General features: G+C 34.9%; 1 protein-coding gene across 6 annotated transcripts in view; it reads left to right on the top strand.

Annotated features, from left to right (window-relative positions):
- Qki (QKI, KH domain containing RNA binding) overlaps positions 1-16,637 on the top strand; it is a 179,057-nt gene that overhangs the window by 61,067 nt on the left and 101,353 nt on the right. For all 6 annotated transcript variants that reach the window (XR_002817675.1, XM_004639426.2, XM_004639425.2 and 3 more), the window contains exon 3: positions 1,568-1,684. Coding sequence is in view for 5 of the 6 variants with exons in the window: in XM_004639426.2 (XP_004639483.1) it covers positions 1,568-1,684 (117 nt within the window). In the remaining variant the exon portion in view is untranslated. The remainder of the gene's footprint in view (positions 1-1,567; positions 1,685-16,637) is intronic.

Genomic DNA, 16,637 nt, shown 5'->3' with positions numbered 1-16,637 from the left:
CACAGTGAGCTATTAACAGTTTTTATTTTTAAAATCTGGAGCAAGTCAAAGATGTTAACAGTTTTTTACTTGGTTTTGATTGTAAGGTGTGATGGCCCGTACTATAAGAATAGCAGGAAGAAATGAAAATTACATAAAGAAATTGAAGTGTCATTATTTGCAAGTAATATATTTTCATAAATAACCCAAAAGAACATACAGAAAATTTATGAGACACAAAAATGAAGAAACAAATTTGTTAAGTACTAGATTGATATAGGAAGGTGAATTATGTGTTCATATATTATATACAAACAATAACAAATGAGACTTAGGTTCAGCAAAGAGGTACATGAAGTATGTGTAGTGAGAAACTGGGCAACAACATAAATAAAGGCTTGGAATCTGGGTCTTATTGAGGTAGATCAAGTCCCTATAGATCAGAAGTTGTGAGTCTCAACTTGGGAATAATAGAAGTTGCATGAAAACCTAGGGGAGGAGTGACTCCTTTTCTAAAAGATAATGTGCATTATCTATGTTTTCATCTAAGAGTCACATTTCTAATATATGACAGTGTAGGTGTGCCACTTGGTGAGACAGAGTAAGAGCCGTTGGAGTACAGAGGGTGAAGGAAGTACACAGCTTATGTCTTCCTAAAAATGGACTTTGCTTGCAGCCTGTTACCTTTATGTAACGAAACACAAATAGTTAGATAAATTCAAGACAAGAAAAGGTAGGAAGCTGTATGGATAAGAATAATGTTTATTTGATTAAGTAAATACCACTCATTAGTTTTTGTGGGACTGATGATAGGCACTCATTCTTTGTGTTTTTTAATGTGGATGATGTGGGAATGAGGAAGATATACTTTGTAGAAATAGAAGTCAATCTATCCTTCCTGTGGGCCTTTAAAAATACCTGTACTGTATATGAATGCTAGAAGTTTTTGTTGAGGGATGGTAAATTTTTGTTTACACTGATATATATATATATATATATATATATATATATATATATATATATGTCTTATTCATAGAAAGAATTTGGAAATGTGCAAAAATAAAAGTGTGAGTTTAAAGTAGAAATGGAAAACTGAGAAAAAAATGTGTTCAGGAAATGTGATGAAAAAATGTGTATGTACATCCAAGACTTACACATTTAGTACAGAGTGAACCCAGATTTTGACCCATGCTTTAACAACCAATTCAAAATTGTAACTTTTCTACTTAGAAAATGAAATAATTTCTTCCTAAGAATTTCTATTAAATGAGTGATAACTACTTATCCTAATGAAAATTCTTTCAGCATTGTCATTTGGATGAGATAGTCTGAAATTTTGTAGAAAGGATTTCCATTCTTGGCTGGTGCTTAATATTTTGTTATCTTTTTTATATATTCTGGTACATATTACGCATAGGTAGGCAATTTAATATACCGAGTTAAATAAGTTATTCCTAGACTTGGCAAGAATTTACTTCTACGTTATATTTAAAATTTTTAAACTTCAGTATATATGGAGTATGTGAAACTCATTGTAAGAGCTATAAATTGCAGCAAGTGAATAATTTATGACTTTTTTCCTCCTCAGTTTAATTTTGTTGGGAGAATCCTTGGACCGAGAGGGCTTACAGCTAAACAGCTTGAAGCAGAAACTGGATGTAAAATAATGGTCCGAGGAAAAGGCTCAATGAGGGATAAAAAGAAGGTAAGCATTGAAAATAAAACTAGTTTTCATGTAAGTGATTTACTCTGGCTTTTTCATCCTATTAAGTTCTAGATCTTTTATATATAAAGTAGACTAAATTAAAAACTTAGAAACCTTTTTTTAAATATTCTGATTTTTCTCTTTGTTAATTACTATTTTTCATATAGGAACTACAAAGTATTAGTTACTTCATCTTGTTAACTTACTTTGGTATTCACACTTGAAAAACTGCTACTGGAAATAGACTATCCTGTTGTAACAAAGAAAATATGCAACTAAAAGCCTGAAAAAATCTAAGATGCTTGTTTTGATAATGGTACATATGAAATTGATCAAATGAATAACTTTGAAATCATTGGTACAGTTAAAAGAAAATCTGCTCAAGTGGAGGCTTATCATTTAAGAGCTGGTTTCAACACTATTTTGTCTTTAATTGTGAAGTTTTCTAGACATCTTTAAAGTATATTGTTTGTGTTTTCCTCCTGCCATTGTTTTGCTACTTTAGTAAATACCGAGTATCTGCTTTAAATGTTGTTGTTAGGAAGATTATATTTCACTAGTTTTTTGAGTAGGAAGGACTGATTTAAAAAACAAAAAACAAAAAAATCATAGGACTGGGGATGTAGCTCAGTGGCACAAGTGCCTGGTTAGCAAGTGGAAGGTCTTTAGTTTGATTCGCAATACAAAAACAAAGAACTAGATTTTCATTGCTGAGGATTAAAATCCTTAAGAAGAGCAATTTAAAACAAAGATACATGGAAAGGCCTATCAAGTGATAGATTGAATCACTTTGAGGAACGTAGGAACCATTATCAAACCAACAATGTGTCTTGACTTCATTCCTTGTTGTTTTCTCAGCATTTCATCTAACTTCAGTTAAACCCTCCCACGAGCTGAATAGCTCACTCTCTCTGACAGACCCTCCACCCATGGCCTCTGGAACTATGAGTTTAATGAAATGGCCCTTAGTCATATTGTCTCTTTATTATTTTTTTTTCCCATAGTTTTATTGAGAAACAAATAGAGACAATTTCAAATCAGATTGGTAGGACAGTTTCAATAAACACATTGCATATTGTCTTCCTAGTGATTATTTGTTGTACAAGATGCAGACATGATATTGTATTTACAGACACTATTAGAACAAATCCCTCTACTCATTAAATAAAGAGAATGTAGTTGTATATCTATCCTAACCATTTTGAATACACAGGTACAAAATGGTCATTCATCTGTGTCCCCTTTTTTTGTTTAGTTCGTCATTTAAATATTGGTGTATGAACTCAGCAAAATATTCCAAAATAGTCCAGTAGACCATAATAGTATTGGGTCTTCTGCTTGACTGGCAATGTCAGAAGTTGTTGACCTGAGTTCCCTACAGCTCAACATAACACCATGGCTTTACTTCTTATACTTAGTGTTTATACTTTTCTGCTCGATGGATAAGACGAAGATAAAGCAAGACCTATGTAACAAGAATTGTAGCTTTTGGATCTGATAAGTTCAGTCAAATCCCCTCAGGATTTATCCTGAGACCCTGTACCTCAGACTGTAGATCCTGTGTCAATGTCAGCCATGTGGATGAGTCACGGCCATTGCTTGGCTAATTTGCTCTCTGAGGAAGCCTGAGAGAATGTTTTCTCTCCATGTGACTCTCCTTAGGCACACTCTACATCATCGATCACTTTCCTCTTTGGCCCTATAATCTCCTTGATCAGAAAATTTGAGACACAATTGAGTTACATGATGTTACAAAAAGTTCCCATATGTCCTGAATCTTAATTGACCTTGGAAGGCTAGGGCCAAAATGTTGGCTTTCCTTGCAGCCCTCCTTTTTCTCTAATTTTTGGTCTATAGACTTAGGTTGTTAACCCTCCAGAAAGGAAGCGTATTGTTATTACCATACAACCTAGGCTGTTGAGTTTAACCGCACTATCTGTCTGAATATCAAACATCTTAGGCATAACATGGAAAAGATATTTTTCATCAAGTATTGATATGTTCAAATTTAAGTCCCTACAGTATATGACCAAAAAAAAAAGGATATTTTAAAAATAGGAATAATTACATATGTTTACACATAAGTCCAGAAATCTGACGATATACAACATTGTAGCAGGACAGTTCCACAACGCTCCTTTTCCTGTCTCCTGCCTTCATTCACTACCCACTTCCTTTTTAAACAATCATCTACCTGAGAGACAGCGTGGCAGCAACTGGTGTGTCATGACCAGCAGCATGTATTCAGAAGACCAAAATGACAGGCACTCTAAGCATGCACCTGCTATTACAAATTGCCATCTTTAGTGCAGTTGCTTAGTTCACAGCTGTCAGTATATATAGTTAGTCAGGGTGAGAATCCTTCCAATTAACTGCTAGTTTCAAAAATCTTCTGAAGATTCTCAGGATCATTGCCTTACCCATCTTCTACATATAACTGTGTGGCTTGCCACTGTCATGTTTCCTAGCTCTTCTCCTTTCTCTCTCTTAATTAGTCCTCAAGTTCTTGCTTTCCTTTTAATTATATTATACCTTTCAAATTGTATTTCTTCTTTTGAGTTCTTATATTAGGGAAACTGTACAGTATTTACACATGTGTGTCTGGTTTATTTCACTTATGAGTATATCTTCAAGTGGCATCCACTTCAATATAAAGGCTTCGAGTTTATCATTCTTTATAGCTGAGTAATACTCCATTGTATAAAAATACCACATCTTTTTCATCCATTCCTCAGATGACGGGCATCTTGGTTGTTTTCAAGATTTTGCTGTCACAAATTGTGCTGCTATAAACATAGGCACACAAATACCATTATGATATGATGTTTTCAGATCCTCTGGGAAAATTACCAGTAGGGGAATAGCTGGTTTAAATGGGATTTCCAGTCCTAGTTTTCTAAGGAGTCTCCACACTGATTTCCATAATGGTTGCACCAGTCTATGTTCCCCCCAGCAGTGGAGAAGTGTTCCTTTTTCCCAACAGCCTCTCCAACATTTGTTGGGTGATTTCTTTATGATAGCCATTCTTTCTGGGGTGAGATGATATCTCAATGTTGTTTTAATTGTGTTTCACGGATGACCAGTGATGTGGAACATTTCTTCATATATTTATCCGCTGCTTTAATTTCATCCTGAGCAGTGTGTGTTCTTCTTGGATGCCCACTTCTGGACTGGATGATTAAATTTTGGGACCCTGATGTTTTTCATTCTTTATTAAGTTCTAGAGAGCAGACCTTTGAATACTTACTTGTCAAGTTTTTTTTTTCCAAATTTGTGGGTTGTCTTTTCACGCTGTTGGTAATTTCTTTTGATGCACAAAAAACTTCTCTATAAGAGGAGGCCCCAATTATTAATTCTTTCACATGTCTTCCATGCAGTTTGATTTTTTTGTTCATGAACTCTTTGCCAACCCCTGTGTCTTCAAGAGTTCCTCCTACTTTGTCTTCCAGGAGATTTAGTGTTTCTGTTTTATTGTTTAGATCTTCAATCCATTTTTACTTTAGCTTAGTGCATGGTGATAGACCTGGGTCAACTTTTAGTTTTCAGCATATAGAGAGCCAGTTTTTCCAGCACCATTTGTTAAGAGGCTATCTTTCTTCCAGCGAGTATGTTTAGCCCTTTTGTCAAAGATAGGGTGGCTGAGTGTGTTTGTAGAGGCTTTAGCATCTTCTAATCTATTCCATTGATCCTCAGGTCTATTTCTTTGCCAGTACCATGCCGATTTTATCACAGTAGCTTTATAGTAAAATTTCAAGTCAGGAATTGTAATGCCTCCTGCCTTGTCTTTGTTGCCCAGGATTACCTTTTCTATTCTAGGTCTTTTCTGGTTCCAAATTAATTTTAGGAACGATTTCTCTAGGTCTGGGAGGCATGTTGGTGGTAGTTGATAGGAACTGCATAAAATAGGTATAGCAATTTTGGGAGTATGGCCATCTTCATGATGTTGGTTCTTCCTGTCCAGGAGCATGGAATATCTTTCCATTTTCTGAAATCCTCTAAGATCTCTTTTTTCAGAGTACTGTAATTTTCCTTGAAAAGATCTTTGACTTCTTTAGTTAGATTAATTCCAAGGTATTTCATTTTCCTTGGTGCTATTGTAAAAGGTATTGTTTCTGTAATTTCCCTCTCAGTGTGTTTGTTGTCTGTGTAGAGGAATGCTATTGACTTTTGGGTATTGACTTTATAACCTGCTATGCTACTGAATTTCTGTATTAATTCTAGTAGCTTCTTGGTGGAGTTTTTTGGGTCTTCCAAGTAAAGTATCATGTCATCTGCAAATAATGATAATTTAACTTCTTCTTTACCTGTTCTTATTCCTTTTATTTCTTTCTCTTGTCTAATGGCTGTAGCTAATGATTCCAGACCTGTATTTAATAGGAGTGGTCATAGAGGACATCCTTGTCTTGTACCAGATCTAAGATTAAAAGATTTCAGTTTTTCCCCATTTAGAATTATGTTAGTCCGTGGGATTTACCAGATTGAAGTAGAGGCCATCTATTCCAATTTTCTGTAGGACTTTGAACATGAATGAGTGTTGGACTTTGTCAAAAGCCTTTTCTGCATCAATTAAGATGATAATGTGGTTTTTAGTTTCGCTCTATTGATATAGTGTATTACATTTATAGATTTTTGAATATTGAACCATCCTTACATCCCTAGGATGAATCCTACCTGGTCATGGTGTATGATCTTCTTGATGATTTGCTGTATTCTATTTGCTAGGATTTTTTCATCTATGTGTATGAGCGAGATTGCCTGTAGTTCTCTTTTTAAGTTGCATCTTTCCCTGGTTTTGGTATCAGTATAATAATTGCCTCCAGCAATGATTTTGGGAGGATTACTTACTTTTAAATTTCACTGAAGAGTTTGAGGAATATTCGGACTCTATCTTCTGTAAATTTCTTGTAGAATTGAGCAGTGAATCTATCAGGACCTTGACTTTTCTTTGTCAGTTGGTTTTTTATTACATCTCATATTTCATTGGCTGTTATTGGGCTATTGAGAGTCATTATATCTTGTTGATTCAGTTTTGGTAATTTGTACTTTTCTAGGAATCTGTCCATTTTGTCTGTGTCTTCTTTTGTGTGAGTGTAAAGACTCTCAAAGTAGCTATTGATAATCTTCTGAATTTCCACTGGGTCTGTGGTAATTACGCCCTTTTCATTCCTTATTGCTTGTATTTGAATTTTTTCTTCCTTTTGATGAGGTTAGCTAGGGGCTTATTTATTTAATCTTTAAAAGAACCAGCTTTTTGTTTCATTAATTCTTTGAACTGTTTTTAACTTCAGTTGAATTAATCGCTGCTCTAATCTTTATGATTTCTTCCCGTCTTTGGGCTCTGGGTTTGGTTTGCTCTTCCTACTAGTTGTTGGAGGTGCAGCATTAGGGTGTTTATTTGTTCCTGTTCTGTTTTCCTATTGTGTGAGTTCGCAGCGATGAATTTCCCTCTGAGAACTGCTTTCATTGTATCCCCTAAATTCCGATAGGTTGTGCTTGAATTTTCATTGAATTGTAGATATTCTTGAATTTCTTATTTAATTTCATCTGTAACCCATTGGTTGCTGTGTAGGGTGTTGTTCAATTTGCCTGTATTTTAGGGGATTTTTCTGGTTTGTATTTTCGTTTATTTCCAGTTGCATTGCACTGTGGTGAGATAATATGCATGGGATAATTTCCGTTTTCTTGCATATACTTAAGCATGACCTATGGATCAGTATGTGTTCTATTTTAGAAAATGACGCATGTGCAACTGAGAAAAATGCGTATTCAGCTGTGTTTGGGTGGAACACTCTGTATTTGTCCACTAAGCCCATTTGTTTCAAGGTCTGTTTCAGATCTGTTACTTCTTTGCTAATTTTTTGTCTGGTTGACCTATCTTTTTGTGATAAGGGGGTGTTGAGTTCTCCTGTTAAGATTGTGGTATTGGATATTAGATTTTTCATGTCCATTAAGATTTGTTTTATATAGTTGGGTGCTCCCGTGTTTGGTGCATACAAATTCATGACTGTTACCTCTTTCTCTTGAATTTTTCCGCTAACCAGTATATAGTGGCCTTCTTTATTTTGCTTGATCATTCTTGGTTTGAAGTTGAGACTGAGAATAGGATTGCCACCCCTGCTTTTTTCTGATGTGCTGGGGCGTGTAGTATTGTTTTCCATCCTTTGACTTTCAGCCTGTGAATTTCTTTATGAGTTAAATGTGTTTCTTGTATACAGCATATTGTTGGGTTTTGTTTCCTAATCCACTGTGCCAGTCTATTTCTCATAATTGGTGAATTGAGTCCGTTTACATTGATGGTTATAATTTTGATGTATTGACTTATAATTGACATGCTATTTACCTGTTGTCGTTCACTCCTTTTTCTTCTGTGTTTGTTTGTCCTATTTAGTTGGTTGCTTTTGTTTTCGTTCATGGAGTTCTGATCTTTTTGACCTCTGTCTAGAACATCTTTCAGGAGCCTGTGTAGGGTTGGCTTTGTCAGCATGAAATTCTTTAATTGTTCTTTGTCATGGAAGTATTTCACTTCTCCATCAAATTTGAAAGAGAGTTTTTCTGGGTATAGTAGTCTGGGCTGGAATTCGTTTTCATAGAGGATTTGAAGTACTCTGCTCCATGATCTTCTTGCCTTCATGGTTTGTGAAGAGAAGTCGACCATAATTCTGATGGGTTTTCCTTTGAATGTGATCTGCTTCTTTTCTCTAGTAGCTTTCAGTATATTCTTTTGGTGGATTTCTAGAATCTTGACTATTATATGTGTTGGTGTGTTTTTAATTAGGTGCAGGTTATGTGGTGTTCTGTATGCTTTGGTTACCTGGATGACAGATTGTTTCCTCATATTTGGGAAGTTTTCTGCTATTACTTCTGCCTGTATTTTTTTTAATGTCATTTGTATTGACTTCTTCATTTTCATTGATATCTGTTAGTCTCACAGTGTTCATCTTTGCATTGTCTTGCAAGTGATGGATTATTTTTTTCCTGCATCCTCATTTTTAAGAGATCTTTTCTTACCTTTTCACCGACTGCACCAGCGTCTTCAAGATCTGAAACTCTGTCGTCACTTTCACTCAAACTTTTTTGCAAACTTGTGATTGAGATTTTTAAGTTCCTCTACATCTCTTTGACTCTGCCTCTTGTGATCTATTTCTTTCCTGTATTACTCATTGAAGGAATGCATCATGTTTCTAATCTCTTCTATTTTTTTATCAGTGTCTTCTTTAGAAGCAGTTTTTCTTTTACTGCCATTTTTTTCAGATCGGGTTTCCTCCCTATGTTTCTGTATTTGATTCTTTACTTCAGATGCTATGAGTTCAAAGATTTATTTCAGAAAATAATTCCGCGCTGAGTTTCCCTGTACCTTTCTTTTGTTGCTTATTTACTTTTGATGCTATTAATTCATGCATTTCAGCTGAGCTAGTGTCTTCTGCACTTGTTCTGGGTTGGCATTGGTTTTCCTCCATATGTTTCTGCATTTGATTCTTTACTACAGATGCTATTAATTCAGGGATTTCTTTTTGTTTTTCTGATCTTATTTTCTCTATACCTTTCTGTAGTTTATTTATTTTAGAGGCTCTTGATTCATTGATTTCAGCTGTTTGATTCCCAATTTGTTCTGTGTTAGTGTCCTCTGCACTTGTTTTCGGTAGGCTTGGGGTCTGAGATTGCATTTTGCTCCTTCTCCTTGTCATTTTGTATAGCACTGTCTTCTGACCTTTGTTGTAGAGATTTGGTGCATTTCTAACCTTAACACCTACTGAAGTTCAGGTGCAGATCTACAAAGTTTGAATTTATCCAGCTGTGACTGGCTTGGGTCTGGCTGCTGTGCTCAGCTCCTTCCTGTTTGCACCCTTGGGAGTGAACCTGTTGTGCCCCTCTGGCAGGATGTTCTGTTTCTGGACTAGCTGGGTGGTTCTGTACCCTACTTTGTCTGCAGAGACTGCAGCTACAGAGTTTCACCCCAGGCCCTGTATGCTAGGCCTGAGCTGAGTCTGAAGGGGACAAGGGGACTAGGTGAGAAGGGAACCTCTCCCACACACTCACTGGGCCTGGACTAGGGCTGGATCTGGAGTCCTGAGAATGAGGCAGAAGTTCTCACTCACTGGGAGGGTGGGCGTGGGGTGGAAGAGGATCTCATGCTTCGCCTGGGTTTGGACCGGAAAGTGTCTCTTGTTCTTATAACTTTTCTTTCAGTTGAATTTAAAGATATTTTCAGTTCTCCTTCATCAGTTTTAGACATTGTTCTTAAATATACTTTTAAAAAAGTCGAATCTTAAATTGGCATGTTCAGAATTAGTTATTTTTTATTTTTTTAAAGAGAGTACTAAATGGTATTAAAACAAAAATTTTAGGTGATACAGAATGTTGTATAACAAAATAGTGTGATTTTCACAGTATTTGTTGTGACACATAGTGTTGTTTTCCAACTAGTTCTTCATATTACCAGATATATGCATGCAAAATTAGATGAAAAAAGAAAAAGAGAAAGAAATATATGAGAAATTAAGAAGATAAGGACAAACAAACAATTGGGAAACCAGAGACAAAATAAATTAAGCATTAACTACTCCTTTCCCTAGACGAGCAGAAATCCACAGTATCATTATCCAAGCCATCCTATATACATACATATATCTCTTTCCCTGCTTCCTCTTCTGTCCTTCTCAACTGAGTAATTTTTTCCTTTTGAATAGATTCATTACCTTTTCCTAGTATCTATTGCACACTTCAGATTTTATTTTCTCTTTCAGGTTCTCACACTAAAGAGACTATAGTATTTTTCCACTTGTGGTTCTGATTTATTTCACTGAAGAGTATGGTCTCTAATTGCATCCATTTATCAATAAACGCCTCAAATGTATCCTGTTTTATAGCTGAATAATACACTATTGTGTAAAAATACCACATTTTCTTTCTCTGTTTCTTAGTTGAGGGGCATTTGGGTCATTTCCAAGATTTAGCCATGACAAATAATTCCTCTGTAAATATGGGTGCACATGTATTGCTGTGGTATGATGTTTTTAGTTCTTCTGAAAAATACCCATAAAGGGAATAGCTGACTTGAGTAGGATCTCCAATTCTAGCTTTTTAAGGAATCTCCACACTGATTTCCATAGTGGTTGTACCATTCTGGACTCCGTTGAACAGTGGAGAAGTGTTCCTTTGCCCCCACAACCCCTCCAGCATTTGTTATTAGCTGACTTCTTAATGTTAGCCATTCTTTCTGGGGTGAGGTGGAATCTCAGTGTTGTTTTAATTGCATTTCTTTTTTTGTGTGCGTGTATTTTAGGGAAGGGTCTACAGAATGTTAAGGGTCTCACTGCTAGATCAGACTCATAGTGATCTGTCTGTTTACAACCTCCCAAGAGCTGGGATTACAGGTTTGTACCACCACGCCCGGTCTCAGTTGCTGTCTCAGCATACCCCAGGGGCTAGGCTCGCATAGCAGGCCAGGGATTGAACCCCTGGCCCCTGAGCCTGCTTGGAGGTGCTTTAATCTGCTGAACTATTTTTTTTTTCATTTTTCGTTTGTATTTCTTCAAATGTTTATCCATATCAGATGCCCCCCCCTTTTTTTTTTCTTCTCCCCCCGCAGTACCAGGGATTGAACTCAAGATCCTGCACTTGCCAGGCAAGCTCTTACTCTACTGAGCTATCTCCTAGCCCCTCCATTTTACGACTGGGTCTTTGAATTTGGGGAACCTGAATATTTTAAATTCTTAATACATTCTGGATAGAAAGCCTTTGTTGTACAGTCAGCTATAATGTTTTCTCAATTTGTTGGTTTTCTTTTTATTCTGTTGGGGATTTCTTTTGAGATGAGATCCCAATTGTTGACAGAATCAGTTAATATTCCTTTCAGATGAGCATTGCCATGAGTTTTTGGTTCCTGTGTTTGGATTAATGATAACATTGATATATTAAGTAGTATTGTAATTGCTTTATGGACGTTTACTGAAGATTGAGCAACTGAAAAGTTTTCAACAGAATATTAGTGTATGTCCATTAGTTGAGTCATTCCATCAGTTAACATATTTTTTTTTCCTTTCCCAAGGTCCTGTTAATTGTGTAGTAATGGTCTTCTGCTCACGTGAGTCACATAGCACAAAGATTAGAGCTTGGCATTGTATTGTTAACTGTCATGAAAAAAGAACATTTTCTTCTATCTTTGACAGAAGAATAGGATGATTAACAGGTAGCTCTGCCCCCAGATTGCTTGGGTTTGAATCTTGATTTTGCCACGTAACAGCTTTGTGACCTTGGGTAGATAACTTGAATTTCTTAGTGCTTTATAAAATTGGAGGGTTAGTGTCACATAATCTTTTTTAGTGGTTGTGAGTTTGTTTTGAAACCCTTCTTAGAATGTGTTGGACATAGTACTCACTGTGATGGTTCTTGATATATTTGTCTTAAACTATAGGGTAGTATATTGTATTTTTAGAGTTCTAAGTGGTATCAGGCAGGAATATTACAGCCTTTTTTCCCTTCCTAGATTTGGAAATGGTAAATAATTTCCCATTTTTTGACCTGTGAATGTCTTAGGGTAGCTTTTGTGTTTGTTTCTTCAGTGGTTAGTGCTTCCAAGTTCTGTCTTGACCACTCAATTCTTAACCACAGTAAAAACAGCTCACACATTTTTTATTTTCTGATGTTGTCTGCTGAAATAACACCTTACAGATTATATGTAATGCAAGAAAATAATATTAAGATAAAAGTACCAGATAATAAAATTTAGCTAGACTTTTCCAGTACTGGAAAAGATTGTATTTTAATACTCAAGATTACTGGGTGTGATGACCTGTAACCCAACATTAGGAGGCTAAGGCCATAAAGGTTTGCAAATTTGAGCCTAGCCTGGGCAACTAAGTGAGCTAGTAAAATTTACAAAGGGCTGGAGATGTGGCTCAGTGCAAAGATCCTGGGTTGAATGCCTGTTACTGTAATAAAAAAAAAAAAAAAAAAAAAAACAACTACAGATTAACGTGTTGGACATCTGACACTAATTTGAATTGCTTCTTTATTTTTGAAATTATACTGTGTGACTTTCATTAAGAACTTATATATAGATTTATAGCATAAAGAATGTCTTATTTAATTTAAATGTGGCACAATAAGTTGTAAATCATATCTTCTTCGTTTATGATGTAGTTACTCTGTTGTTTTCTTAAAATTGTTAAAAAATAAGATCAGAGCACATTGTTGATTCTCTGTTTTTAATAAAAAGACATGACAGAGACAGAAATGTGTATTGATGTAAGTAATAAGGCTGATTGAGGTGTGTTTTAGAAGACAAATGAACTGTTGGGCTTTAAGATATTAGTATTTGTTAAAAATAAGAAAGCTTGCAAGTAAATCTTAATTTACTAATTTCTTAACTTGCATTTAACAAAAGTATTATGGTGCAAGTACTGTTTACTGAGCCAAATGGTTTACTACACTAGTGAACTCAGTGAGAATAGACTCTCTTCTGTGGAGCTTTCTTGTTCTTTGGCGAACATCTCACAACATATGGTTTGGCTCTAGGAAGAAGTATCTGTGAAAAGAATAACTCTTTAGTCTGGTAATAAATGAAAAAGGGGCATAGATACATCCATCTCCAAATAGAGAAAATTGTAAACTTTCTGCACTTTTCTTTTGGGAAGGTCAGTAATAATAATAATAATAATAATTATTATTATTATTATTATTATTATTATTATTATTTGAGTCTTTTTTGTAATTGTTTTTGGTGCAGAGGACCAAACCCAGGGCTTCCGGATTGCTAAGTATTGTATTTTACTTACTTTGAACAAGTAAATTAATACGTCATTCCCATGGATTGGTATATTTCAACATTCTCATGGGTTGACCAGTAGTAATTTTTTTTTTTTTTTCTAATCTAAATACTCAGTGGAGTGAGACTAGGTAATTGTCATGGAAACTGAGGGCAGAAGCTGCTTTGAGAAGCCATGAGAAGTAGGCTTGTGTGTGATAAAGTGGCCAAGGTCATAGGTTCCTTCTCACCTCTTTTAGTCAGAAGTATTGATGTGTGAAATATCTACAGTTGATTAAAGCCAGGCTAGTCAATTGTGTTTTCTGTTATATTTCTAACAAAATATCTTACCAGATATTTAAGTTACCAGAACTACAAGTCCCTTTCTTGAGAATATGGTTTTTAAATTTAAAATCACATGCATTGGTAAAAATACCAGTTGTTCTTAATTTAACACTCATTTTTCATGTACATTTGATCGTGGTTTAACTTTTTAGGGGCTGGGGAGATAGCTCAGTAGAATAAGCGCTTGGTGTACTGGTTCAATCCCCCAGCGTACTGCAAGAAAATAAATGGAAAACTTTTTAGAGATGTATCTATAACTAAGGAACTACTATACAGTGATTTGTGAAAACCACTTATGAAGTGTTTTGTAGACATTGTGTAATGACAGATGGAATCTTGCGTTCTCTTTTGAAGAACTTCAATAAGTATACTTTGTAGGTCATTTTATAGAGATAATGTCAGTTTTTACAAGCTATTCTTCATTAAACAATTTTACCTATGCTGTAGCAGAAGTTTCTTAGCTTCATTTTGTAGGCATAAAATATATTAATTACCTTGTCAATATGTGATACTTTTAGAAGTTCTAGCAAGTTTCAGATAGTCTGAAGAAATGAAAGGAAAGGGAAATAATATTCTAGAGGCTTTTTTTTTTTTTTTTTTTTTTTTTTGGCCAGTTCTAGGTTGTTTTCTATATAGGCATGTCTAACCTGGAGCCCATGGGCTGCCATGTAGCCCTGGTTAGTATTGTATCTCCTTTTATTGCTATTTTTCATGACTTGATTGCATAGTGCTGGAGCAGAGACTGCATATATTATAGTGGAAAGCTTCATAGGGCCAATTTGATGTGGTGCTGCTCTACCTCCTAAAGGTTCACAACCAGTAAATGGGATCAAAATGAATCTGTCAGATACATTATCTTATATAACTTTGGGAAATAAAAAATAATGATCACAAATAATATTTCATGCCTGCATGCATATGTACTGTGAAAATAGGAGTTTTATTACTAATAAGCTAGTGTGGACTTTTTTTAAATACTAAACTTGGACTAGTGTTGTTTTGCAACATAATTTAAAATATAAAAAAGTCTTTTTTTTTTTGTTTTTGTTTTTGTTTTTTAATGTATTTGGAATAGGGTCTCACTGCGCAGCTCTTAATCAATCCTATTTTCAACCTCTCCTGCACTGGGGTTACAGGTATGCACCACCATGACTAGTCTTGGTGGCCAGCTCAGCATACCCAGGCGCCTGGAATCGAATTTGGTCTCTGTGCTTGCCTAAGGAGGCACTTAGTGTGCTGAGCTATTTCGCCAGCCCCAATAGGAAAGTTTTATTTATACAAATTAACTATAATTTTTATGTGGCCCAGGAAAGTCAAAAGGTTAGACACTGTATTTTCTGTATTATTTATGTAGTTATGTACATGTACTTAAGTTTTATAGAATGTATCTGAAAAGGCAGCATTTTGTAACTTGATATTCTCTTCTATGTGAGTTCACTAAATAGTCAAGCTTTGATGTCTTGTTAAGACTGCTGGGAGGTAAAGTATATTTACAGGAAATTTCAAAGCAAAATTATATTCAAAAATAAATTTCCTGGTTTGTTTTTTTTTTTTTTTAGGTGGAAGGACATACAGTTTTTATTTTTATGAAATGTGTTACTACTGCCTCAATACTTTGAAAGACAAATTCAGTTTTGTGGTTGATACAGTATACCACTAGCTTTGCAGTGGCAAAACATCAAGTATTGTACAAATGTAGATCCAAACATCTTGGTTGATTGACCTTGTTGAGTACTTAGTGTTCGTGAAAGCCTCAGCATAGGTATTTTAAAACCCCACAAAAACCTTTTCAAAATGGAAAAAAATTTACAATAGAAAGACCTGGACTCTTATTTGCCTATCACCAGTACTGCCTGTCTTCTTTTAGGAGCAGTCTGTTCATTCCCCATCACCCTTGTTTCATCTTGCTTGCCAAATTATTTAAGGAGCGAATTCCATACTTACATTTCAGCTCTGAATGTTTTATTAGATACATTTATTAGATATCTCTAAAGTAGAACACTGTTTACTGACAACATGCTTATCCTCAGAAAATTCTTTATAATACGCATGTAGTCTATGCTCATAGTTTTCCTCAGATCTTACAAAAATGCTTTTTAATGTTTAAATGAGCATTGAGATGAAGGTCATCTACGTTGCAGTTGACTGATAGATCTCTTATTCCTTTATTGAGCTTCACTTCTCTTTTGCTGTTCATTTGTAAAGATACTGGGTAGATTTGAAAAATTTCCACTGATTTTCTTGATTAGGTTTTCATGGTGGTGTTTTAACTTTTATCTCTTTCAGCTATATTTCTTATAAATTGGTAATAAGAAAGTTTTAATCATATTTATATCACCATCCTCCATTTTCTGTTTTTTTTTTTCTTTTGAAAGAATATTGTAAGTATTCAAAATCAGAAAGTCTGATCTCTTTGTGATTTTAGCAATCATTTTTTAAGTCCTTTATTTCAATAGGAGCTAAAAAATAGCTGTCCCTCATTTCTTCATTATTATTAGCTGGTTGTAATCTTTTATTAAAAAGGCTGAATAAATATTCAGTCCTATATTCACTAGCTTTTAAATAGTGAATTTGTTCCCAGCAATTTTTTTTTTTTTTAAATTCCTTTGAATTCTTTGTAAATGGATTTAAGCAATTACCTTGTGTTGCACAATTCAGTAAGGTTTTTTAAAACTGCAGCTCAAGGAGTTTGAACAGTGGGGACCAAATAAAGTTGCTTTCTAAATTATGTTAATGTACTAAATACAAAAAAAAAAAAAAAAAAAAAAATGCTGACATAGTCCTAGTAAGTGGGGATAGCAATTTTGATTTCTCATATGACATGATATTTCAGACTCAATATAGAAGATTTCCTTCTTAAAC

This window comes from Octodon degus, unplaced genomic scaffold, assembly GCF_000260255.1.
Source record: "Octodon degus isolate 3935 unplaced genomic scaffold, OctDeg1.0 scaffold00112, whole genome shotgun sequence".
In the NCBI taxonomy this organism is placed as follows: domain Eukaryota; kingdom Metazoa; phylum Chordata; class Mammalia; order Rodentia; family Octodontidae; genus Octodon; species Octodon degus.
This window is presented reverse-complemented; position numbering and strand designations above follow the sequence as displayed.